Source organism: Nannospalax galili, unplaced genomic scaffold, assembly GCF_000622305.1.
Source record: "Nannospalax galili isolate Female #2095 unplaced genomic scaffold, S.galili_v1.0 scaffold77, whole genome shotgun sequence".
Taxonomy (NCBI): domain Eukaryota; kingdom Metazoa; phylum Chordata; class Mammalia; order Rodentia; family Spalacidae; genus Nannospalax; species Nannospalax galili.
Window position 1 is genome coordinate 3629142 of NW_008341457.1, and position 25428 is coordinate 3654569.

The 25428-nt window shown below is 54.2% G+C and overlaps 1 protein-coding gene across 3 annotated transcripts; it reads right to left on the reverse strand.

The window, feature by feature from the left end:
* Window positions 1–885: 885 nt before the first annotated feature.
* Arid3a (AT-rich interaction domain 3A) lies at window positions 886–25428 on the reverse strand. Of its 3 annotated transcripts, none has more exons than XM_029565474.1 (9): window positions 25231–25428; window positions 21303–21939; window positions 20046–20373; window positions 6723–6795; window positions 4765–4948; window positions 4326–4573; window positions 3032–3328; window positions 2176–2274; window positions 886–1187 (listed from the first exon to the last, which is right to left on the reverse strand). In XM_029565474.1, the coding sequence occupies exons 2-9, from the start codon at window positions 21692–21694 to the stop codon at window positions 997–999; spliced, it is 1812 nt and encodes a 603-aa protein (XP_029421334.1). In that variant the 5' UTR covers window positions 21695–21939; window positions 25231–25428; the 3' UTR covers window positions 886–996. The 3 variants fall into 3 exon arrangements, with proteins under 3 accessions (XP_029421334.1, XP_029421335.1, XP_029421333.1); XM_029565475.1 differs by lacking the exon at window positions 25231–25428 and adding an exon at window positions 25028–25156 and having other exon boundaries at window positions 20046–20352; XM_029565473.1 differs by lacking the exon at window positions 25231–25428 and adding an exon at window positions 25028–25156.

Consider the following 25428-nt stretch of genomic DNA (forward strand, 5'->3'; position numbering starts at 1 on the left):
GCTAGCTCCTTCACAGACCCCACCATGGCGCCCAATCTTGGGAACAGTGAAGAGTCACCCCAACAGGTCCAAGACGAGGATGGGGGATGGGGGATGTTTGCTGTCAATTTTGCTTATTCTTTTTTTTCCTTTTAAAAAGTCCTTTTCCCTGAATGAACACAAATATATAGATATACAGATATATTCTTCCTAAGATCTGATCCCCACCCCCAAGAATAAAATAGAATATTTACAAAACAAAACAAAACTGAAGCCTCTTAAAAAAAAATATTGTGTTTGAATGTCACATCTTTTAAAAAAGAAAAACAAAAATTCATAGTTTCCAACAAGAATAAAAGGAAACCAGCCAGGCGTGGTGGTGCATGCCTTTAATCCCAGCACTTGGGAGGCAGAGGCAGGCGGATCTCTGTGAGTTCGAGGCCAGCCTGGTCTACAGAGTGAGTTCCAGGACAGCTGGGGCTACAGGGAAACCCTGACTCAAAAAAAAAAAGAAAAAGAAAAAGAAAACCAAAAACCTTCAATGATCCTGGCTTAGGGTTTTTGTGGATTTTCGTTTTTCTGACAGAAGCAACTCAGATATGACTATGGAATGAAAGACAAAAATTAAAACTTTAAAAAACCAAAGAAGTAAGAACACACAGTGCCAGGGGGTGGGGGCAGTTCATGAGGTAAGTGGTAGAGTCGCTTGCAAACCAGAGCTGGTCCAAGCCGGACCCCAAGGAAACCTCTAGAAGATAGGCTCTCTCTGCCATAAGATTTTCTTGGTGGCTCTCATCAAATCCATTTCTCGGAGTCTCCGAAACCTGAGAAATTCAAGTGTCCTCTGCTTTGCCCTGATTTATTAAATTTGCTATATATCTCTCTCTATATATATGTTTATATAAATCTTTTTGGCGTCTTGTGGGTCCTCAGAAATCCGACTTCCCCCATGTGGCTGCAGGGTTCCAGTAGCCAATGAGGGACGTGGCAGGTGGACAGCGATGTGACCTGGCTTCCTTAAGGCAAGGAGTTATTTGAGGTAGATGTGGGGGGCGTGGACACCCCTGCTGGTCCCACCTGGCTGCCCGAGCTGGTCGTACCACTGGCTCCTGTCCGACTGCCCGCGGTATTGTTGGTGCCACTACCTGGGCCACCTTTGCTGGGAGCAGAGGGTGGCGTGGGGGGCGGTGGCTGGGCAAACAGCACCCCTGGTATGAGGATGAAACAGAGGAATGTGTCAGACTGCCAGGCCTGTCAAGTCTGCAAACACCAGGCCAGAGGCCAGGCCAGGCCTGCATGCCTGCCATCCCTTGGCTCAGGAGCCTGAGGCAAGAGAGTGATGGTACTGAGGACAGCCTGGGTGATTTAGCAACAAACTGCCTCAAAAGAATAAAAATGAGGGGCCAGAGAGATGGCTAGGTAGGTAAAGGAGTTTGCTGCTCTTGCAGAGGATCCGGGTTTGGTTCCCAGCACTCGCATGGCAGCTAACAATGGTCTGGTCTGTAACTGCAGTCCCAGGGGATCCAACACCCTCTTCTGAACTCCATGGGCATTTCATGACACAGGTGCACTTACATTCATGCAGGCAATACACTCATATACGTAAAATAAAATAAATAAAATATCTTTGAAAAATCTTAAAAGGCCTGATGTGATGGTGTAGGTCTTCAATCCCAGCACGTGGGAGGCAGAGACAGGTGGATCTCTGTGAGTTGAAGGCCAGCTGGGGCTACAGAGAGACCCTGTCTCAACAAAACAAAGAAGAGGGCCAGCAAGTGACTCAGCTGGTTTAAAGGGGCTTGCTGCTGAGCCTGACAGCCTGAGTTTGATCCCTGAGACACACAGTGGAAGGAGAGGACTGGCTCCCCCAAGATGTTCTCCTCACCTGAGCTCTGTGGTACCTGCCCCTAACCCCATATATTAAAGTAGAGACTGGTGGCACACACCTGTCATCTAGCACTCTGGAAGTAGAAGCAGGAGGATCAGGAGTTCAAGGTCAGCCTTGGCTATATAATGAATCTGGGACCAGCCTCGGCTAAAAACACACAAAAATTGCCAAACCCACCATTGTAATGAATGCATATGTTGTGAGGACAGCCACCCACATCCTTGGTCCTCTGGGGAAAACCCGCATCTAGGGCCACTGCTGTGCGCTGTTGACTCCCACACCCAGGCAGCAGTCCAGCAAGCCCTCACCTGTGTACACGATGCCGTTGATTTCCACAGACATAGTGATGCTGTTGCTGCCATTAGCGCTGGTCAGACTCATGGTTGAGTCCTGGCGGCTCTCAGAGGCTGTGGGAACAAGAGAACTAGCAGGGAGACTCAGAAACCCATCCAGTGGTGCCCTGTGTCCTACCTGCCTCCACAGAGGGCCTTTGTAATTTTCAGTCTTTGGTAGGGTTATTGATTTGTTTATAAAGATTGATTTGTTTTTATTGTATGTATATGGATGTTTTTCCTGCATGTATGTAAATGCACCACATGTGTGCAATGCCTCCAGAGGCCAGAAGGGGACATTGGATCCCCTGGAACTGGAGCTACAGATGGTTGTTAACTGTCATGTGGGTGCTGGGAACCAAACCTGGGACCTCTACAAGAGTGGCCAATGCTCTTAATCGCTGAGCCAGCTCTCCAGCCCCTTATTTATTTTTTGAGACAGGGTCTTAGTTATGTAGCCTTGCCTGGCCTAGAACTTGCTAGGTAGCCCAGGCTGGCCTCAGTCTTACAGAGATCCACCTGCCTCTGCCTCCTAAGTACTGGAATTAAAGGCACGCACCACCATACCCAGCTTTTCCTTTTTAAAATTATTGATTTCTCAGCTCTTTTTTTGTTTGTTTGTTTGTTCTTTTTGAGACAGGGTCTTCCTGTAGCCCCAGCTGTCCTGGAACTCACTATGTAGACCAGGCTGGCCTTGAACTCACAGAGATTCGCCTGCTTTTGCCTCCCGAGTGCTGGGATTAAAGGCGTGTGCCACCACACCTTGGCTCTTTTTACATAGGATGGCTCCAGGAGAGACACAACACTCAGCAAGTTCTGAGTTGGATGGTACCTTGGCTGTTGATTCGGATGTTCATGGGCAGTTGGGCTGTCATGGCCAGGAAGTTCTGCTGCAGAGCTCGCTGCATGAGACGCTGCTGTTCATCAGCAACCAGAGCCATCTTCTTTTCCACAGGCTCCCCCGACTCCAGCTTCTCCCGGAGCTGCTCCAGGGCAGCTGCCTGAGCTGCAACAGCTGCCTGGGCTGCTGCTGCCTGCACAGCAGCGGCCTGGGCTGCCACAACAGGGTGACCCGCCAGAGACACAGGCAGGCGGCCTGGGACAGTGATGGGGATGGCAGAGTCTTCCTCTAGATAGACAGAAGAGGAGCAGGTCAGAAGGGACCTGGGGGCAAGCTGGTGTGCTCCACAAGGGGGGAGCTGGATAGAAACAGCATCCCAAGGCAGGATCTCACACAGCCCAGGCTAGCCTCTAACTCACTAAGTAGATGAGGATGACCCTGAACTCCTGATCCTCCTGCCTCCATCTCCAGAGTGCTGGGATGACAGGCATTTATGCAGTGCTGGGAATGGATTCAGGGCCTTGTGTGAGCACTATACCCATGGAGCTACAGTCTTAGCCTCTTTTTTTTGTTTTTTTTGAGACAGGGTCTCTCTAGCCCCAGCTGGCCTGGAACTTACTATGGAGACTAAGCTGACCTTGATCTCACAGAGGTCCACCTGTCTCTGCCTCTCAAGTGCTAGGATTAAAGATATGTGCTACCTCACCTGGCTTTAGCACCTTTTTGAGCAGGTATGTGTTAAGAAGGATTCTAAGGCTTAACAAAAGAGACAATTGCCATTGATTAGTGATGTCTGCCACAGGAGAGGATTCCTTACTGGGTACATATGAATCTGGGCTTGCAGCTTACTAGAAGCCATATGTGTAGTGGGTCTAGTGTGTGTCAAGGGAGTCTACAAATAAGGAGGAAACAGACATAACCGACTAGTAGTATCTGACACTACAATTGAGTAGCAATGCCTGGTTTAGGAAAGGGTACAGTGCTAAATTAATAGTATCTGTCCCAGTGTAGACATGAAAATTAGCTCTCAATTAGTAATGCCTGCCAGGAGCAGAAGCTGGTCTAATTATACATGTATGCCTACAGTGGCACAGAACTGGGTGGGGATGAGGATGGATTGATTGGTGATGTCTGTTTCCTCCAGGCATGGGGTTAGAGAATTGGGATTTACTAGTAATGTCTGCCATGGGAGCAGACTGGTGGTCAATGGGAGATCTAGTTCACACTGACTTGGTTTATCATGATTGTCTGGATAAATTAAAAGATATCTAGATCCAGTCTTCACCTTTCTTGATCTTGGGTGCAGGGGTGACGGAGCTGCCATTGGTGCTGGCAGCCAGGCCCAGGGACGTTACAGGCAGCTTGGGTGAGGAAAGCATGCCATGGGCGCTGCCAGGTGAATAAGCGAAGAGTGAGCCCCCGAAGCTCTGGCGCCGGCCCTCCCGCCGGTTGCTGTCGATGGCAGCCTGGAGTTCATTGGGGCTGCTCAGCCCTCGGCGCTCACACTCATAGGGGTAAAGGTATTTCATGTACCTGTGGACATGGGACACGATGCAGCAAGACACAGCTCAGGAGGAGTGAGCTAGTTTGGGGAGGAGGGGGCACCTCTGGCTGAGGGGTGGGCTATCTCAGGGTGAGGGGGTGGGCCAGCTCAGGGTGAGGGTGTGGGCTAGCTCAAGACGTGGTGGGCTAGCTCAGGAGCAGGCAAGGGAGGCTGCACTCACTGTGTGCGCAGTGTGAAGGCTGCGCTGGTGATGGAGGTGGGCAGATTGAGCCCCTTGGTGATCTCCCGCCACAGCTTTTTGTTGATGACCTCCACCAGGCCGCCCTTCTCAGTCACGAGCACGTACAGCATGTACAGGTCGAGGACCTGCTTGGCCATGATGGGGATTCGGTTCACGGGCGTCCCTGTGGGATGTGGGGAGAAGCTGCCTGTCCAGGGCCCAGTGGCCGGACCATGCAGCCTGACTGGCTGAGCAGCAGGCTTCTGGCACCAGGGCCTCCCATGGACTCCCATGCAGTGCCAGGGCTGCCACCCGCCCCCACTGTACACAGGCTTCCACCATGTGAGGAGCCACATCCATCCCCACATCATCTGGGGTGTCTCATGGTGGCTGCACCCTGGACAAGTCCCTGCAGTGCCTTTTCCCCCAGAGTAACCACACAGACTGCTGGGTGGGGAGGGGTTAGGAGAAGACTCCTGGGGACACACAGGAGCCAAAGGGCCCTTGTGAGCTCTGCTCCAGGTCTCCAGCAACATTAGTTGCCAGAACAACTGTGTGGCACCCCAGAGTCCGTCCTCCTCATTCCATCCCTGGAGTGTCCAAGGCTCCAGTGGAGGGGGAGGGATTGGCTAATGTGATGTTCAGTTTAAGGGGCAGAAGGTTGTGGGCTAGCCCAGAGCGTCAAACCTGCACCCACAGACCCCCAGCCTCCCATGCATCTGTCAAAAGCATTAAAAAAAGTCTCTAGGTCTCAGCCTGGCATACAGCAGGCACTCAGTAAAGAATCCTCAGGTCCCAGCCTTATATACAGCAGGTGCTCAGGGGAGAACAGCAAAGACTGACAGGCCCCACCCAAGCCTTCTGAGGGGGATGCCTCCTGCCCTTTGTAGAGGGGGAAACTGAGGCTGTGGGGCATGACCCACTGTGAGTGAAGGCCAGGCCCACCTGTCCCAGGACGCACATTGCCCCACCTCCACCAAGCCCTGGCTCCCCAAAATCCAGCCTGGGGGATCCCTTCCTCTCAGCCACTTCCTGCCTTTACAAACTTGCAGAAACTGCTGGGGTGGCCAAGGGGAGCTGGACCGTGAACCTGGCACCCCAAGGGTACTGGAGTTTTGAGGATTATGTAAGAGTTTGTTGCCTCTCTTCCCAAGGGACCCAGGCTGTGCTGGATGCAGGTTTCAGGGGCCTCTGTGGTCAGGGTTCCCAGCTTTGCTGATCCCGTTATGGACACTGAGGGAAGGAGGATGGCCAGCTGGGTGGTCGGGAGCAGCGGGGCGGCCCCTCCTGCGCTGTGGGGGGCTCAGCAGGTGTGGACACATGATAACAAGAGGGAGAGGATCAGCCAGCCACACAAGGGGCAGCAGGTCTGGACTGGCCAGGGCTGGGCTCTGTGGATAACACAAGATGGTCCCATCCCGGCATGGAGGGGTTAACTCAGCCACTGCCCACGTTCCCCCCTCACCCTCAGCCTTCCGGTGGCCAGGCCTGTGTTTACAGAAGCCGAGGCTTCACAGGGCCCCAGCACTGGCCACACTGGACTCTGGGTCCCCACCCTTCCTGCTCCACAGCTGGAGCCTCCACCCCACCCTGGGCCTCAGTTTCCTCCTGGAAACTGTGGGATGGTAACAACCCAGCCCCCCAGTACCAGCCAGTGGGTGGAAGGGGCAAATCTCACCCTGGGGGAGAGTGCCCAGGACCCCCTAAGTCCCCCCATATGCCTGCGGCTCTGGAGGTGGCTGCTGGGGACTTGGTCACAGTTTTGGGGTACTCACTCACAGGAGGCTGTCCGACTCCCTCATCAGACCTGACAGCATGTGTCTCCCTGCTCAGACTAACACAGCACCTGCCTCCCCCATCAGACGCACACACACACATACACAGGACACCTCCTTTATCAGACACACAGGACATCCGCCTCCCCCATCAGACATGCGTGACCCCCCACCCCCACTCACCCCGCTTCTGCATGAAGCTGAACAGATCGTCCAGGAACTCCTTCCTCTTGGGGTCGGCATCCAGTTCATAGAGCTGTAGAGAGAGTGGAATGGAAGGTCAGTGCAGGAGGGACAGGACTCTGGAAGGTCCCAGTGACCCTGTACTCCCAACACCCATGAGGTTGTGGAGCAGATGATGCTGACTCCCCATCCAAGGAACACTAGCAACGTCCCAGGGGGATCTGGATCAGGGACTTTACTGGAAAGGGTCTTTCCTGCCTCATATGGCATTCCAAGCTTGACTGTCAAAACAGCCTGGCGCCCATTCTCACACAAATAAGGAAACTGCAGCATGGTGATACAAGATCCTTAGCCCACCGGCTCCTGAGCCCGGTTCTCCCTCCACAAGACTCCTCCACACCCTCCTTCTTTAGTTTCCCTATGTTCCTCAAAAACTGCTGTGGCTTGGTGGGTAGAGTGCTTGCAGCTCAGTGGGCAGAGTGCTTGTAGCTCAGTCGGTAGAGCGGAGTAACGACGTGACTGTCTGCCCTCCTGGGCTGTGGTGTGGGGCGACTGTGGACACAGGGACACAGGAGGGGTCAGGGTTGCGTCCTGGGTGTCCTCTGGGTGCTGGGCCCCAGGGACTTGCTGACCATGCAGGAGGAAGCAGGGCGGAGATAATTAGAATGCAGCTGAATACCAAGCTTCAAATTAACCTCCAGGAATGTGGCTGAATGGATGGGGAGGGCGGCTAGAAACCACCAATTAGGTTGGGTCTGCATAATCCATCATTTAGTCTCTAAGCCTAGAGGACCTGCTCTTCCCCAGGACTCGGTTTCTCCATCTGCTTAATGGAGACCTAATGTGGGGGTGGGAGCCTTCTGGAAAGGGGAGCCCAGGTCTTTCTGCCCTGGGTGGTTGTGGCTGCTGAGGGGGCCAGCTGCTCTTGGTGTCTGAGCCCCACCCTGGCCAGCCCACACCAGACTGGCCAGCCCACATTCCTAAGTCCAAGGAGGCCACCCCCTCCGGCAGTCCGAGGGGTGCAGGGCTCTGTATGTTGCCATGTGGCCGCCCTGCACCCAGCCTCAGGGTGCCACATGCACCCAGGCAGGCTGGGGCCCTCCACACCTTCCCCACACTGGCTCTGTGGGCTTTTGCAGGTGTGTTGGGGGGGGTGTGTGCATGGCACCTCTAGCACAGGGGACTTGGATCCATGGTGTTGAAGATCAGCCTGGTACACAGCTGTCACATAATAAATGCTTCACAAATACAATTTGATTTTCTTAGCTGCCACCTGGGCCAGGCAGAGTGGGCAGTGAGGTTGGACAGTCTGGGCTGGAGCCCCAGACCCTGGGGGGAGGCAGGAGGGACCCTCTCCCAGGGTCTCAATGGAACCAAGATACAGAGACCTGGGGGCATTCTGTGTGATTCCCCCATGGGGGCTAAAGCACTCTAAGAGCAAGCCCCAAACCCCTTCCCAGAAAAGGGCACAGCACAATCTCCAACCTCCACCCTCAAACTCAGCCCCCTCCACAGGACACCTCCAGGTCCTCCTTCCTCAGTATCCCCATCTGGAAAACTTCAGCAGTTTGGTGTGGCTCACTGGGTGGGGTGTTCATAGCTCAGTAGGCAGGGTGTTTATGGCTCAGTGGGTAGAGTGCTCACCTAGCATGCACAAGGCTCTAGATCCATCCCCAGCACCATGAGATGGAGGCAGGAGGATCAGGAGTTCAGAGTCAGCCTTGGCTACAGTGACTTTGAGGCCAGCCTGGGCTATGCTTCACGTATACACAGCTCTATCTTGAGGTCCTAGCACCATCACAGCCCCCAGAAAGAAAACATGAGGCTCAGAACTAGCAGCTAACTCAAACCAGAGCCGCTGACACTTTGACTAATTGAGAGGCTGAGGGGCCAGTCTGTGGTGGTGCCTGGTCCAAACCCTGCAAGGACAGGGCATTAGCTTGAAGCCATAAATGGGGGCTGTGGGGTCCCCCAGCAGTCTGTGGGGAAAAGTGACAACAAAGGCAGCTAGCTGTAAAGGCTGCCCTAGCTTTATGGGGCCCTGGACAGCTGGCAGGAGGCCCTAGAGAACAGTGTCAAAGCCTCCCCAGTGGCAATGTCCAGGCCCCTCTCTTGGTCATGGACCCAACACTGAGAGATTTTTGACTGTTCTTCTTATCTAAAATCAGGCAAAGCACACAGCAGTTGTGTAATAAATGCTCATTAAATAAGTGTGATTTTTCAGCCCTTGCTGTGGGCATCCACTTCCTGCAGTGAGGCCCTGGCACCATTTCCTACTATTCCATGTGTGAATCTAAAAAATAGGGTCAAATCCTGCATGGAAAGTGAGGGCTGGGGTGGAGGTATTCAGCAGGCACTTGTTAAGTACACATGGAATTTTTTTTTTTTTTTTGAGACAAGCCCTCCTAGACCTTGCTATGCCATTTGCAGATTTGTGTCCCAACTGCACCTTGGCAGCCACCTTTCTCACAGGGCCCAGGGTGGGGTCCTCAAGCCCAGGGGCCCCAGTCATAAAGAATCCACTGTGTGCACACTCAGGCACAGGGCCCCTGGAAACCTTTGCCCCCATCTTTCCACAGCCCCACTGGCTCCCAAGGGCTCCAAAGTCCACGGGGCCCCAGTGGGGGACGGGTGTGCACATAGGGTGGACCCCAGGAACAAGATGCAGGCAGTGTCTGCCAGCCCCAGCCTACAAGCCCCTCCCTACAGCCACCAGGTTAGCAGGAGGCAGGAGACTTAACTGGCTGCTTCTAGTCTGGGTATGAAACCAGAGGAACTCCCAGACTCCCAGAAACATTGTAGCAGAGCACACTTGGTGAACTGGACACTTTTTGTTTTAATCTTATTTCTTTTCTTTTTTTTTTGGACTGGATCTCAAGTAGCCCAGGCTGGCCTCAAACCCAGTATGTATCTGAGGATGACCTTGAAGTCATGATCCTCCTGCTGGGATGATGAGAGTGTGCCATCACACCTGGTTTAAGTGCTCAGGACTTTGTGCACATTAGGTGAGCACTCTGCCCACAGTTGAGCTACAAACCATGGCTTCTTTGGTTGTTGATTAGCTTGTGTTCTTGTGGGTTATTTTTGGGTTTTGTTTGTTTGTTTTGGTTTGTTTTTGAGACAGGGTTTCTCTGTAGTCCCAGCTGGTCTGGAACTGGCTATATAGCCCAGGCTGCCCTCAATCTCGCAGAGATCTACCTGCTTCTGTCTCCAAGTGCTGGGATTAAAGGCATGCATCACCACACCCAGGGTCTCACTGTGTAGCCCAGGTTGATCCTTTCCTCAGTTCCTCCCCCAGTGTTGGGATGACAGGTGTCAGCCACCACACCCTGCTGGGAAATTCTGTTAAAAAGCTGGTTTGCGTGAGCTGACAAAGTTTCTGGGAACTCAAACTATGTTTTCCTCTTTAGGGCAGAAATGGCTTTAAGAGCTCAGAAAAACTTGGAAGCCAACAGATTTGAGTCAGCTGCCCCTGCACCTGGGGTGGGGGACCCCAGAGAAAGGCCCTGGGGACCTGGACCTCAGCACTGTGGGTCTCAGCTTGCCTGACAGGAATAAAAGAGCCTCAGAGCCTCTGGGTGTGCAGACCCTCCTGTTCAAGGCTGAGTTTTGTTCTGAACACTTGTTTTGTTTTTTTTGGCAGGGTATGGTGGTGCACACCTTTAACCCCAACAGAGGCAGATGCAGGCAGATCTCTACAAGATCAAGGCCAGCCTGGGCTACATAGGGAGTTCCTGCCCCCCCCCCCAAAAAAAAACAAAAAAATGGTTTTTGGGTTTTTAAAGTTATGCATATAAACTCAGATCACAATCAATGCATCAAGGATGAGCGTTTGTAAATTCACACAGTTGAGTAACCACCACCTCAATCCACTTCCAGAACCTTCCATCACCCTAAATAAAGTACCATCCCCATGAATAGTCAGTCACACTTCCCTTCCCCAGACCCTGGTACCCAGGAATTCACTTCCTGTCTCTGGATTCTCCTGCTCTGGATAATTCCTGTCATGGAGCCCCACACTGTGGCCTTTATGTCCAGGTCTCTCACTGGGTGTCATGTCCTTGAGGTTCCTCCATATTGTGCATGTATCAGAGTCTTACTCCTGTTCATGACTACGTTCAAATCCCACTACCCACATAGTGGCTAACAATTGTCATAACTCCAGTTCTAGGGGAGCTGACGCACGGACATTGCAGGACACATGTGCACTTTTACATACATGCAGGCAAACGCTCATACATATAAAATAAAAATAAAAACATAAATAAAAATTTATTAAAAAAAAAAAAAGAAAGGTTGGACCAGCTATAATGCTGCTCCCCCCGCCCAAAACAAAAAAAAAAACAACAAAAAAACTTGCAGTGGTCAAAGTAAATGCTTCCTTCTCCGCCTCTGATGGGCCTCAGGGCCTTGCAAACCTCTCTTTCCACCCTTGGCCTGCATGTCCTTCCCAGCTCTACAACCCTCCAAGGCGCCCTCTTCTTCCCAGCCCTAAGCTCCACTCCCTCCCATGGCCTGAGACCCTTCCAGTGTTTGGCTTCCTGGGCCTCCAGGAGGGGTTAACCACACCAGCCCTGCCCTGGGGCCTTTGCACAGCTGAAGCTCTTCACTCTCTCCTCCTGAGAGGCCCAAGGCAGCCCATGACTCAGCACTGTGTCTCTTCAGAGGATAGAAGAACCCCAGGGCCCTGTGTACCACCCCCTTGGAGGAAACACCCATGCTGCCACTGAGGAGTAGGCAAGACTCACCTGGAACTCACTCTGTAACTAGGGAAACTGAGGAAGAGGTGATCCATGAACAGAGCCCCAGAGACCTGCTGAGCACTAGACTGAACTTTTTTCATAGGGGACCAGGTGTGTTGGCATGAGCTGTCATTGTGGAACTTGGGTGGCTGAAGCAGGAGACGCTGTGAGTTCCAGGCTAGCCGGGGCTACAGAGGGAGACCTTGTCTAAAACAGATAGGGCTGGGGATTTGGCTCAAGTGTGTAGAGTGCTTGTAGCTCAGTGAGTAGCATGTTTGTAGCTCAGTGGACAGAGTGCTTATAGCTCAGTGGGCAGAGTGTTAGTAGCAGAGTGGGTAGAATGCTTATGGTTCAGTGGATAGAGTGCTTGTAGCTCAGTGGGCAGAGTGTTTGTAGCTCAGTGGGTAGAGTGCTTGTAGCTCAGTGGGCAGAGTGCTTGTAGTTCAGTAGATAGGATGCTGGTAGCTCAGTGGGTAAAGCACTCTCTTAGCATGTACCACAAAGCCCTGGGTTCAACCCCAGCACCACATAAACCAGGCATGGTAGCACAGGCCCGTCATCCCAGCACTGAGGCAGGAGGTTCTGGAGTTCAGGGTCATCCTCAGCTACATGATGAGTTTGAGGCCAGCCTGGGCTATGTGAGACCTGGTCTTCAAACACACAAAAAATAAATAAAAGACAAACCAGTCAGGACACGGGGGAATTCAAGTTGAAGGTTTTGGGCTGAAATTTTCATATTTGGAAATCCCAGGAGTTTTAGGGTCATTATGGAGCACTTTCTGTATAACAGGCTCATGACAGACACTGGGGACAAAACCACAAAGACCTGTACACCCAGGCCAGAAGCAGAAACCAAACCAGGTACTTTGAAGATGTGGGCAGAGACTGGAGTTCTATGGGGCTTCTCCCAGCTACTAGGAAGACTGAGGCAGGAGGATCCAGGGTCAAGGAAGAGCAACTTAGTGAGACCCTGTCCCAAAATAAAAAGTAAAAAGAGGGCTTGGGGGCGTGGCTCAGGGGTAGAGTGACAGTCTAGAATCCCCAGTGAGGGGCTAGGGACGTGGCTCAGGGGTAGCATGAGGGCCCACCTGGCTTGGTAGTGAGCACTTTCCAGCCCACAAGAGACCAGTGGGATTTTTGTTTTGTTTGTTTGTTTGTTTTTTGGTCTTTTTGAGACAGGGTCTTCTTGTTTCCCCAGCTGGCCTGGAACATGTTATATAGACCAGGCTGGCCATGAACTCACAGAGATCTGCCTGCTTCTGCCTGCCTGCTTCTGCTGGGACTTAAGGTATGCGCTGAAACTCTGAGTTACCCCAGGGATCTGCAGGGAACTGACCTCCACAGCTGGGCAGAGCTGTGCCCTAGGGATATGTACAGCAAAGGGCGCCATGCACAGAGGCTGTGCATTCTTAGCTCTGTCCCGGCCTTCTCTTGGCTTTGCCTGGTCCCACCAAGGCTTGGGGTGCACCTGAAGGCTGGGGGCTTCCCCACCAGGGTGGGCCACCCGGCTCTTTTGGCTTTTTCGTTCCGTCCTGTGAGCTCTGGCTCTTATAAAATTGAGGAAGTGATTCTGGGCTGGGCCAAAACATCTGTGTACTCCCCAGCTCTGACCCCAGCAGGCCCCTTGTCCCCCAGAACACACAGGTGTCCCACCCATGAAACAGATATTAATAGTCCTTCTGAAATGACCACTCAGAGCCACAAGGAGCAGCTGCCAGCAGATGTTGCTCTCTGGGTCTCTGAATCACAAGATTTCAGGTGTGTTTGCCACCCCCAATCTGCCTCTTTCTCTCCTGGACAGCTTTCACATCTTATGGTCAAATTAGAACCTCAGCTTCCTTTTCTCAGAAGAGAGGTTTATGTACTTGGAGCTTAGAATTCCCCAGTGAGGGGCTGGGATCTTGACTCAGAGGGAAGGGGACGAGGGGGAGGGAACAGGATCCAGAGGAAGGGGAGAATGTGGCAGGTGTGTGGAGCCCCTGGGTGACTATGGACCGGTGTCACTATGTCCTGTCCCCCACCCTCACATGGGTCCCCTGCTCTCCTGTTACCTAGGTCCCCATCTGACAACTCCCCCAAAGTCTAGCCTGTGGCTCTGGGGTTCTAACAGCAGAATGGTCACAGGGGAGCCACAACTCATGGGTCACAAGCAGATGCACGGATGCACCATGCCTGGACAGAGAAACCAGGCACAGCTGGGGACACAGCCAGGCTCTGGGACACACCCATCTCTCCCAGACAGGCCAGGCCCGCCCTGTCTGTGCCCTACAGGACTCCCCACTGGCAAGTTAACAGGCGTGTCTCCACAGTACACAACAGGTGCTCCATTAATGTTCACCGAAGGACCAGGGCTCAGATTCACAGATTACTGCAGGTCGACCCTTGCCTACCCTGTCCCCACACTAGCCACAAATCTGTGTCCTCAATTCATCTTCAACGTCCTATGTAGCCCAGGCTGACCCTGAACTCTTGGTCTTCCTGCCTCCACCTCCTGAGTGATGGGAGGACAGGTCTGGTTCATGTGGTGTTGGGGATGAACCCAGGGCTCAGTGCATGCCAGGAGAGCACTCTACCCACCGAGCTACAAGCACTCTGCACATTAAGCCACAAGCACTGTATGCACTGAGCTAAAAGCACTCTGTGCTGAGCCATAGCCCCCTCTTTCTCTTGGGGCATTTCTCCTGGGTCTCACTATGTAACCAACCTCAAAATGGTATTCCTCCTGCCTCAGTTTCCTGAATATGGACTGTGGGTGTGTGATATGGGTTGTACCTCCAGAATGGGGCCGGTCTCAGGCCTTTATTTGAGTGACAGGCACACCGTGTGCCCACTGGTGCCTGGTTTCCAGGGAACAGGGTCCCTGGGGGTGGCTGGGGCACTGACCCCACCCACCTGCCATTCATCCCTCAGGTTCCCACAGACTCTGGCCTAGCCTTGACCACAGGGCAAGGCCATGTCCCTATGCCCAACTCCTCAATGGGCATATTAGTTACCATTTAACCCTGTGACCTCCACATTGTCCCCTGGCCATATGTGGCTGGGTGAGTTGGGAAGGACCATCGGCCACCACTCTGTCATCCACCAGGCTGCACTTGGCCTTTTCAACCGCCTCAGGCAGGCTCAGCTGGGATAGACAGAGCTCATCTGCCTTCTAGAACCTGTGTCCCCTTGAAAAACTAGTTTTAAGGGAGTTGACAGGCCAGTGAAAAAAAGCTTTTGTGGCAAGCAGGGAAACTGAGGCAGGGATGAAGCTGAGCCCTGCAGGGGCTGGTCTAGGGCAGAGCACACCATGCCTGCTCAGTCCATGCCTCGGTGATTACAGAGGCTGCATCAGCACTGGCCATTGCAGCTGCACGTGGGCAGTGGTTGGTGGCTGACCTGTGCCCGGCGCTTTCTAGAATTAGTGCCCAGGACCTTCAGGGTAATGGTTAGTGGGTCTCTCACCGCTGCCCACTCTGTGGGCCAGCGGTGGGCATGAAGCATGTCCTGGGAAACCAGCTCACAAGGCTCATCACCACCATGTCCCTGGGCCACCATACCCTCTGGGGTCAATGTACCCTCGGGACACCGCTCCCTCTGCCTTGGCGTGTGTTATTAGAAAGCTTGGGGCGGGACAGCACTTGGCAGCGGGTCACAGGGTGGGGAACCCCGCCATGGCGGTGACCTGGTGGCCGACTTGGCGACTAGATAAGCTCCTTCCGGCTGAGTCAGCTGGGCTCCTGGGGTTGGCACGGGCCAGGGCACTGTGCCAGGGATGGTGGGCGGGCACGGTCGCCGCCTGCCACAGCTCACTGGCTGGGAGCCAGCAGCCACAACAGCTTTGATGAGGCCGCCCGGGGGCTTCCTGACACCTCCCGGTCCACTGCTCAACTCAGGGCCCAAGGACCCGCAGCCAATGCTGGCTCCAGGCCCGGGGACAAACACACTTGTCTGTCAGGCCCCAGACAGGGATGCCTGGGGAACCTGAGGCCCCACACACACACACACACACACACACACACACACACACTCACACCCCGGGCATCAAACAATCTGGCTGGCACACCCTCCTGCTGGAAAACGTTAACTTACCTTCCAACCCCCAGCTCCATAGGCCTGGAAGATCCAGGTCCACCTAGCCACCCAATACCTCTCCATCCCCCACTGCCCCAAACTAAGGTCAAGTCTGGTCTTCTAGAGCATTGTGTTCCAGGAAGTAGACCCTACTGCTTATGCCTGTTGGGGAACTCTAACACACCCTGCGAAACTCCAGCTACAATAGCCCTTCTTTAGGCCACTTTCCCTAAACTACTTCCTGTGGTCCAGCCCTGTGTCCACCTAGTGGCTGACCAGCCCCTCTGGTGTTGGGAAACATCAGGTACCAAGGTTCTCCCCCAGGCAGACGCACGTGAAGGTGATAACATCACACAGAATGGAGAAACACAGCATGTGAGGCTCCGAGTGGACAGAATCCATCAGCCCTGCCCAAGCCCCAGACATCTGGTTATCCATATCTTGGTGTGAGGACAGGATGGGAAACCCGGAAGTCAGGGACTTTAAAAAAAAAAAAAAAAAAAAGAGGGCCAATGAGATGACTCAGTGGGTAAAGGAGCATACACCATTACATGTGTTCCTCACCAAAATAAATAAATAAATGTAATATGTATTTTCTGAATGGGATAAAGAGGAAGGGTGTGGTGGGGGATTCCAGCACTTGGGAGGCTGAGGAGGCAGGAGGATGGTGAATTCTGGGTCAGGGCTTCTTTCTTTGTTTAATGAGATAGGGTCTCATGTAGCCCAGGCTGGCCTCAAACTCAATATGCAGCTAAGGATGACCATGAACTCCTGATTCTCCTGCCTGTACCTCCCAAGTGCTAGGATGACAGATGTGTGCCACCGGGACTGGTGTTATGTGGTCCTGGGGATGAACCTAGGGCTCAGTGCACGCTAGCCCTCTGAACAACAAGCACTCTACACACTGAGCTATAATCACTCTACTGAGCCATAGCACTCTACACACTGAGCAACAAGCACTGTACATATTGAGCTACAAAGCATTCCACAAACTGAATATAGCCCTACTTATTTATTTTTGAGACAGGGTCTTGCTCTTAGCCAGGCTGGCTTTGAACTTGATGCTGCTGCCTGGGCCTCCCCTGTGCTGGGATGACAGGTGTGGGCCACCATACCTGGCTCATTTCTGTAGTTCTGAGCTCAGACTCAGGTTATATGGTGAGTGGAGATGGCTAGAGCTCAGAGTGGAAAGTGAGGAGTGTCAGTGAGGACACAGGGGAGCCAAGCCCTGCACACAGAAACATGAACTGAGCTGCAGTTCCCTAATAGGTGCCTACAGACTTACTACCCTACCTAGCAATTTCAATCCAGGTACACGCCCAGCAGAAACAAGAATATGCCCATGTAAAATCTCCTACAGCTCTGTGGAACCCAAATGCAGAAACAACCTAGTGTCCACCACAGATAGGAGATGGACACATAGCGTGGTCCACCCACACACTGGAGTATTACATAGCCCTGAAGAGGAGGAAGCTCCGACACACACCACAGCATGGGGAGACCTCAAGGGCATGGTACTCAACAAGAGACCAAGACACAAGAGGACACAGTGCCAGGCTCCATGACAGGAAGTACCCAGAGCAAGAGAATTCAAGGACAGGCAATGGATGTATGGTGCTGGGGGCTGGGGAACAGGACAGGTGACAAGATGTGGTGGAGCATAATTTTAGTCCCAGAACTGGGAGGCAGAGGCAGGGGGATTTCTAGGAGTTCAAGGCCAGCCTGGATTATATACTAAGACTTCTAGTCAAAAAACCAACAACAAAAAACTAACAAGAACATCAAACAAACAAAAACCTATAATAGCCTGCCAGTTTGAAAATCACTCTGTGGTGGGTGTAGCAGTGTAGGGACAGGAAGGCAGAAGGATGCACGTCCCATGCCAAGACTGAGCCCAGGTCATTGCCCATTGCCAGCGATCAGACCCACAGCCTAGGGCGGAGTCCAGCTGTGTCTGACCAGCTGGTGGAAGCAAGCTATGGCCCAGACCAGTAGGAAGACCAGGGAGACAGTGCCAAGTGGCCAGTACCGCCATGTGCCAGAGGGGTGGATGCCAGAGTCAACACAGGCTGGGCAAAATCTGTGGGACCACTGTTGACATGGATCACAAAGGTGCCAGGCCAGCCTAGGCCAGATGCCCAAATGGCCACATAGAGGCAGACAGGGTAACCCAGGGCCAAGGACCAGTTGCTGTCTGTGGACATCATCACCAAATCCATCCTCACTGGTCCTTGATCTCACCAAGATTTGCTTGCCTCTGTTTCCCAAGTGTGCGGGTTAAAGGCATGCACCACCATGCCTGGCTTTATACATGCTCCTGCTCCTGGGATTTGAACTCCTGTCCTCACGTTTGCATAGCAAGTGCTTTACCCAAAGAGCCATCTCTCTATTGTGTGCATTTAATATGTATGTGTGGTGTTTGTCTCTTAATGCATGAGTCCAGCTGTGAGATGAGGGTAAAATGGAGACCAGCCTGGGCTACATAGTGAGTTCTAGGCCAGCCATTTGCAAAATGTGTTGCACAGCAGCAGAGCACACCTCTGACGGACCAGGGAAACTGAGACACAGAATGAGGTAGACCAGCACAGCACATACCCAGCCAAGCTAAATACTGAGTGATTTCCACATAAAACCCTGAGACTCTCCAGTGAGCCAAGCCACAGAGCTCACAGCTAACTTCCAGGCCTGAGGCGGGACTCAGTCACACCCAGCAGCCAGTGACGTCCCTTGATAGGTCAGTTGGCCACTGGCCCAATGTGCACCTCAGCAGGCAATCTTGAGAGGTGGGGCTACCCCACCCCCACCAGGCAGATGAGTCTCTGCAGATGTCAGGAGGGAGGAGGGTGATGTCTCCTGGTACCGTGAAACCCAGTTCTGCCTTAGGCCTTTGCAGGGTAGGCCATCAGGATGGGAACTTCCCTGTGCCTGAGACACCTACTCTAAGGTCAGCCCAGATAAACCAACCCCAACCCAACCCCAACCCTAACTCAACACTAACTCTAATCCTAACCCCAACCCAACCCCAACCCTAACTCAACACTTACTCTAACCCTAACCCTAACCCAACACTAACCCAACCCAACCCCAACCCTAACTCAACACTAACTCTAACCCTAACCCCAACCCAACCCCAACCCTAACTCAACACTTACTCTAATCCTAACCCAACACTAACCCAAACAAACCCTAACCCTAACCCAACACTAACCCAAACAAACCCCAACCCCAACCTTAACTCCAACCCAACCCTAAACCAATGCTAACCCCAATTCCAACCCTAACCCCAACCCCAACCCTGACACTAACCTTAACCCCAACTGCAATCTCAACCCTAACCTTAACCTTGACACTAACAATAAACCTCAACCCTAACCCCAGCCTCAACCCCAACCCCAACCCTTATCCTCACCCCAACCATCACCCTCACCCTAGCCCTAGCCTCAATACCCCCCTAGCCCAATTGGTTGACCCCATCGCTTTCTTTTCTAACCAAACACAGGGCTGTTGAGGGGAGGGCTCCATGGGGGACACCTGGCCTGTCACTGAGCCCCACACATCACTGGGCTGGGGGGTTACCTATTGGGGATGTGTTGGCCTGTCACTGGTTGGGTGGGGGGCTGGGTTCACCATGAAGCCCACACAGGGGCCCCCAATGGCAGAAGGCAATTCCCACCGGCCACACACAGGCCCAGCTGGCCACTGGAATGCAGACCCCCCACCCGCCCATCTGGCTCCCATCTGTGCCAGACTTCAAAGGCTGCAGCCGGCCACTTCCTCCCGCCTGCCCGCCTGCTGACCAGGGCCAGGATGGCCCCAGCTTCCTCTGTGGGCCCCCCAGGCCAAAGGAAGCCTGTCTGGGGGTCCCAGGACCCCACCCTGCCTGGCCCAGCATAGAACTGCAACAGGCTTCTGCTGGCTCTGCTATGGTCACAACTCCACCAGCCACCCTGGACCAGCACTGACACTCTAGACTTGTGCATCTGGTCCTGAGGATAACATGCTATTCAAATCCCACAATTCCACAGCTGGACACCACAACCTGGCCCAGGTCACCAATCACCTACACCTGTGTGTACATGCAGATACCATGCACATTATTAATTTGGGTTTTTTTTTGAGACAAGGTCTTACTATGTAGCTCAGGCTGGCCTTGATCTTACAGAGATCCACCTGCCTCTGCCTCCTGAGTGCTGGAATCAAAGCCCTGCACCACCATATTATCTTTTGAGGCAGGGTCTCTCACTGAACCTGGAGACCCCATGTGGCTAGGGTAGCCAGCCAGAGAGCCCTGGGGACCCTCCTGTCTCAGCCTCCCCAGCACTGGGGTCACAGGCATGTACCACTGAGCCTGGCTTTTAACATGGATGTTCAGAATTCAAACTCAGATCCTCAGGTTTGCATAGCAAACAGTTGACCCATTCCATGTCTGCCATGACAAATGAGCCACTTTTGTGGGTTTCCTGTCCCAGGGTCGGTCACTGAGTCATCCAGCCCTGTTCATGACAGCAGGGATCCCCTCGTCACCCACCTGTTTGAACTGCTCTTCAAAGGTCCACTCTCCATGGTCTGGTGGTGGCATCTGGGATGTCACATGACTGGGATGGATCGGACTGGGTCCTGGCCTTTCAGGGCCTCCCATAGCCCTGGGGTCCCCTCGGGAAGTCTGAGCAGGCTGGGTCTTGCGCGAGAACAGGCCTGGGGAGCCCAGGCCAGCAGGTCCCAGGGAACCCAGGCCTTCCTCGTCCTCTTCATCCTCGTCCTCAAAGTCATCCTCCTCTTCCTCTTCATCCCCCAGGTCCTCATCCAGTTCTTCCTCCTCTTCCCACTTGGGTTTTCTGAAAACGGACAAGAAACACCTATGGTCATCAGAGAGAGACAGGCACACCCTACTGACACAGCCTCAGTTTCTCCCTCTGCAAGCCAGGGCAACAGCCACTGTCATCACAGGGCACTGGAGGGTCTCGACCCCCCTTCCGCCCACTCAAGCCCCATGTCATCATCCAGGCTCCCTACAAATGGCTCTCTATTCTTTCCTCCAGAACATCCTATCAAAAATTACCATGCCCAGGCCTAGAGGACTGACTCAGCAGTTGAGAGCACTGGCTGCTCTTTCAGAGGACCTGAGTTTGGTTCCTACACCTACGTGGCAGCTAACAAACATCTGTAACTCCAGTTCCAGGGGATCTGACACCCTCTAACACCCTCTTCTGCCCTCCGAGGGCATTGTACAACATGGGTGCACTTACATGCAGGCAATACATTAGTAAATAAGTACTTTTTTTTTTTTTTTAATTATAAAGGCATGGTGACCCATGTCTTTAATCCCAGCATTTGGGAGGCAGAGGCAGGTGGATCACTGTGAGATTGAGGTCAGCCTGGGCTACATACTGAGACCCTGTCTCAAAAAAACTGAAAACCAAAAGCCAAAAAAATTTGAAAAATCATCAATCATCTAGGGTATGTTGGTGCACACCTTCAATCCCAGCACTAGGGAAGCAGAGTCAGGCCCATCTCTGTGAGTTCAAGGTCACCCTGGCCTACATACTGAGTTTCAGGCCAGCTGGGGCTAGAGAGACCCTGTCTCAAAAAGACCAAAAAAACCCAAAAATATTGTTAATTGCTCTCTCCTCCCATAGCACTTGATTTTCTGGGCAGTGTTGACACACCCCAGACCATACCATATCTTAAGAAACACATCTGGGGATCACTGTCCGTGACCTTCAAATGGCTCCCACTTGCACCCAAAGCAATCATGAGATGCCTGGGCCCCCAGACCCTAACTTACTCATCCTCATCAAAGTCCACATTCATCAGATGCCCGTCTCTGTCCGTTTGCCCGGGTCCTTCCTGGGCACGTCCTCCTCGCAGGACAGGTGATCCCAGAGACCCTTCCTGGGCTGTGTCCTCATCCTCTGAGTTGGGGTGCTGGTCTGCAGAGCCACTGGGAGATGCCGGGTTCCCCAGGCCGGCAGCAGCTGCACGCATGGCGGCCAGGGCAGCCATCTGCGTCCTATGCATGCGGGCACTGTCTGGCTCTCTGTCCTCTTCTGTAGGGGCCCCCCGGGCCCGAACACTCGTGGGGGGCTCTGGGGGGGGCTGTGGCTGTCGGGCCTCCAGCTCCTGCCTGGCTCGCTGCTGTCTCTGCAGGAGGGTCTCCATCACCGCCTGCAGTTTCATGGCCCTGCGGCCCGGGCCACCCCGGGCACCAGGGGCAGCCGGCAGGGGTGGCCCCTGTGGGGACGGGTCTCGGCCGCACTGCAGCGTGGGAGCCTCGGGGGAGCCGGGACAGTGCAGGGTGGCCGGGGGTTGGGGTCACGGGATGACTCAGGCCTCTGACGGCCGGTTGGACATGCCAGGGGTTATGGGGGGCATCCAAGGATAGTGGCGGCTGGCAGCTGGCTCATTCAAGTGTTGAAGGACTCCTGGGGGACAGAGAGCAAGAGGTAAGGTCACTGAGGCATCCTTCTCCAGGGAGGCTGGGCCCAAAGACTGATGGGAGAATCCTTCACACCTGTCTGCCACCTAGGAGGGACTGTGGTCACCCATGCCCACCCCAACAGCCAACTGTTAGTCCTAACATAATTGGGGGAGGGGAGTGACCAGGCTTTCCCACCTTCTGATTGGCTGAACCCCACTATTCTGTACCCCAGGGGCCTCCTGGAGTTCTAGGTTCCAGTTCTGAGTTCTAGGAGTTGTTCAGCCTACAGAGGCCCCAAGATGGAGCACTTGCTGTTTATCAGCCCAGGGCCAGCACCCTCCTTTCATGACCCCCAGGCCTCATCTTTGGCCTCTAGGCCTCAATTTCCCCATGTAACAAGTGTCAGGCTGGGCCAGGGAGGAATGTCTGGGCTTTTTTCTTTCTTTTTTTTTTTTTTTCTGTCTTTTTAGGGCAGGGTCTCTCTGTAGCCTCAGCTGGCCTGGAACTCACTATGTAGACCAGGCTAGCCTCGAGCTCACAATGATTTGCCTGCCTCTGCTGGCTACCATGCCCAGACTAAACTGTCTGTTTTTTATAGGTGTTGTAAACAGAGGTTGGAGATTCCTCAACCTGAGGCTGAGTCTGGCGGCCTTCAGTGTCCAGGTTCTCTGCCAGGGACTGGGGTCCGAGTTCCTAGTTTGTAGGGCGGGGTGGGGGGTGTTAATGTCCCACAATGCAACTTGTTCTGTCCCTGTCTCTGGGGTCCTTTTGGGCCCCCTAACAACCAGCAGCAGGACCCAGGCCCCATCTGGCCACACCTGCAACTGACCCAAGCTGCCTATAAACAGTCACAGAGCCCCAGGGGCACTCAGGTGGCCCCCAAATTAAGGGACAGTAGGGAAGGGAGACAGAGGGCCCAAGAGGCCACCAGAGGCCTAACCTGAACCCCAAAGTTCATGCGGAACCCCTAGGGCTGACCACTTGTCTGAGAGAGGCCAGGAGAGCTGATAGTTCCTGGCTGTTCACACTGTACCCATCTGGTTACCTGTCCATCACCCCAAACCTCAAGGTCCTTGTAGGGGACCCACTGGAATCACAGGAGGTCTGTGTGCCCCCTGCCTCTGACACCCAGTTACCACAACACCCCAGGGACTTCTAACTGTAGGGTGGTATGTGTGACCCCACAGGAAAAGGGGGGTCAGAGGATCCTCAAAGCCCCGTTTCCATGCAGGGATCTCACAGATGGGGGTTCTGCCATATACCCAGCCCCTTAGCTGGGCTACAGGTCACTCCATCTACCAAGGCAAGAACTGCTAAGAGGAACACTTCTGGTCACTGTCTATGTGACTTGGTCCACTGCCCCTCCCCCACCTCTGACAACTTCAAAAGCCCAGGCACACCCCCCCTTAGGGAAACACTAGAGGTGGTGCCCCCTCTTTGGGATGGGGCTCCGGGGAACAGAGGGAAGAAGCAAGAGGAAGCCCCCTCCTAGCTGCCAGTCCCCTCCTTTGCAGGGTCTGCTGGGTTTAATGACCCTTCCGGGTTGCTTGGTGGGGGAGGGGAAAAGGGCAAGGCTCCACAGCTGGGGGTGGCGGTGCAGAGGGGCAGGTGGACACCCCCGGAGCTGCCTTTGGTCCAGCTCTGGACATTCCCCCCATTCCCCTCCACGGGTCCCATTAACGCTCAAGCTGACAGTGTAGCCCATCCTGGGAGACCCCTCCCCCCCAGCCCTTTGTCCTTGGCCCCCACCCTGTTTATGACACCGTCAGAGAGAGGAGCCCTCCAGCAAGAGGGGAAGGGAATGGGGTGCTGGGTGGTCTTGGGGGGGGGGCAGGACACAGAGCCACACCCTCATACCCCTCCTCAGGACAGAGAGAGGAAGGAGAGAGGAGAGAGGAGAGAGGAGAGAGGAGAGAGAGAGAGGAGAGAGAGAGAGAGAGAGAGAGAGAGAGAGAGAGAGAGAGAGAGAGAGAGAGAGAGATCACTCGCTCAGCTCGGCCAGGCCTTGCAAAACAGGGTTATTTAAAGTTGTGCAAGGCCTGGGCCCGAGGGTGGCGAAAGGGGCCCCTCGCTCCGAGGGGGGTTGAAGGCAGGAGCTGGAGGGGAGCTGAAAGTGGGCTGGGAGTCCCCCTCCAGGACGATATGTACGAAAACACATTAAGTCTTCAGGAGCCAGAAGAAAAATTTTAAAAAAGCAAATCACCAACCTAGCCCGGATTTCAGGCTTCTTGAAGAGAGTTGGGGCGGGGGTATCCCTGCAGCCCAAGTCCCCAAAAAACGGAAGATCTTTGACAAACCCGCCTGGAGTTGACACACGCGCGCGCCGCGCTTCCTGTCTGGCGACTGCTGGGACCCCAATGGGGGGGCGATCTGGGGTGGTTGCACCCCGGGTTAAAAAACGCGGGGAACTCTGTGTACGCTGCTGCAAGGGATGGAGAACCCCACTGGACACGTGAGGTTTGGAGGAGAAAAAGAACTTAAGGCACCGGGGTGTGGTGCTGCCCCCCCCCCCCGCCCAGCACTCAGGGAAGAAAAGCTGCGGCCGGGGGATGGCGGCGAGTTTCAGGCCAGTCTGAGCTATACCAGGAGTTCAGCGTCAACCTGGGCTACATAGTGAGACCCTTCAAGCACTTAAAAAATATTGAAGACGGAAAAAAAAAAAGAAAAATTCCCAGAAGGCAGTCCGCAACCCGTGCGCGCGCGCACACACACACGGGCCGGTTTCCTTCCGCCGGGTCCCCGGGGAGGGCAGCGCGCACACGCGACCCCCGCGCGTCCCCTGAGCTCTTGGAGACCCGAAGGAAGTCTCCAAGATTCACAGCCCCGACAGCCACCCCAACCCAGATCAGCATACCCCCCAAACCCATGCGCGTCTTTGCCTAACTTTGGAGAGACCTCCGCAATTGTCGGTTTCAAGGGTACCCCAAGGCTGATACTCCTGAAAGTGAGGTGTGCGTGGGGCAGGGAACTATCTCTGGAACCCGCGCTGCAAAGGGTCTTACAATGCGGGGTGGCTCCGGGGGCTCATGCCCGGGGTGCCCAGAGTCCAGCCTGGTGTGGCCTCCAGTGGCCTCTGCCCCTCTTGGCCTCACCTTGGGTATCACCCAGCTGCCCGGTGCGCGCTCCTGGTTCCCGGGTTACACCCGCCTCCCTGAGTCTCCGGGCCGCGTCTACACCTCCATCCGCCCGGATCGGATCAGGACCAGGTCCCCGCGCGCGGCCAGCCCCCCGCCCCGCCCCTCCCCCACCCGGCAGACGAATCGCCTTGTGACAAATTGCTCTCAGATGCAAATACCTCGCCGGTGATTCAGCAGCCCCAGGGACTCAGGAGGAGGTGGTGGGTGTCTCTCCAGGGTACCCCCCACTTTTCCAAGCTTTCCCAGGACGCCTCTCCGGGGTGCCCCCTCGTCTCCAAGTAGATTCCTGGACGCCCAGGGTGGGAGGAGGAGGAGGGGAGCTGGAGAGCGCAGACCGAGTGGACAGAAATTTTCAG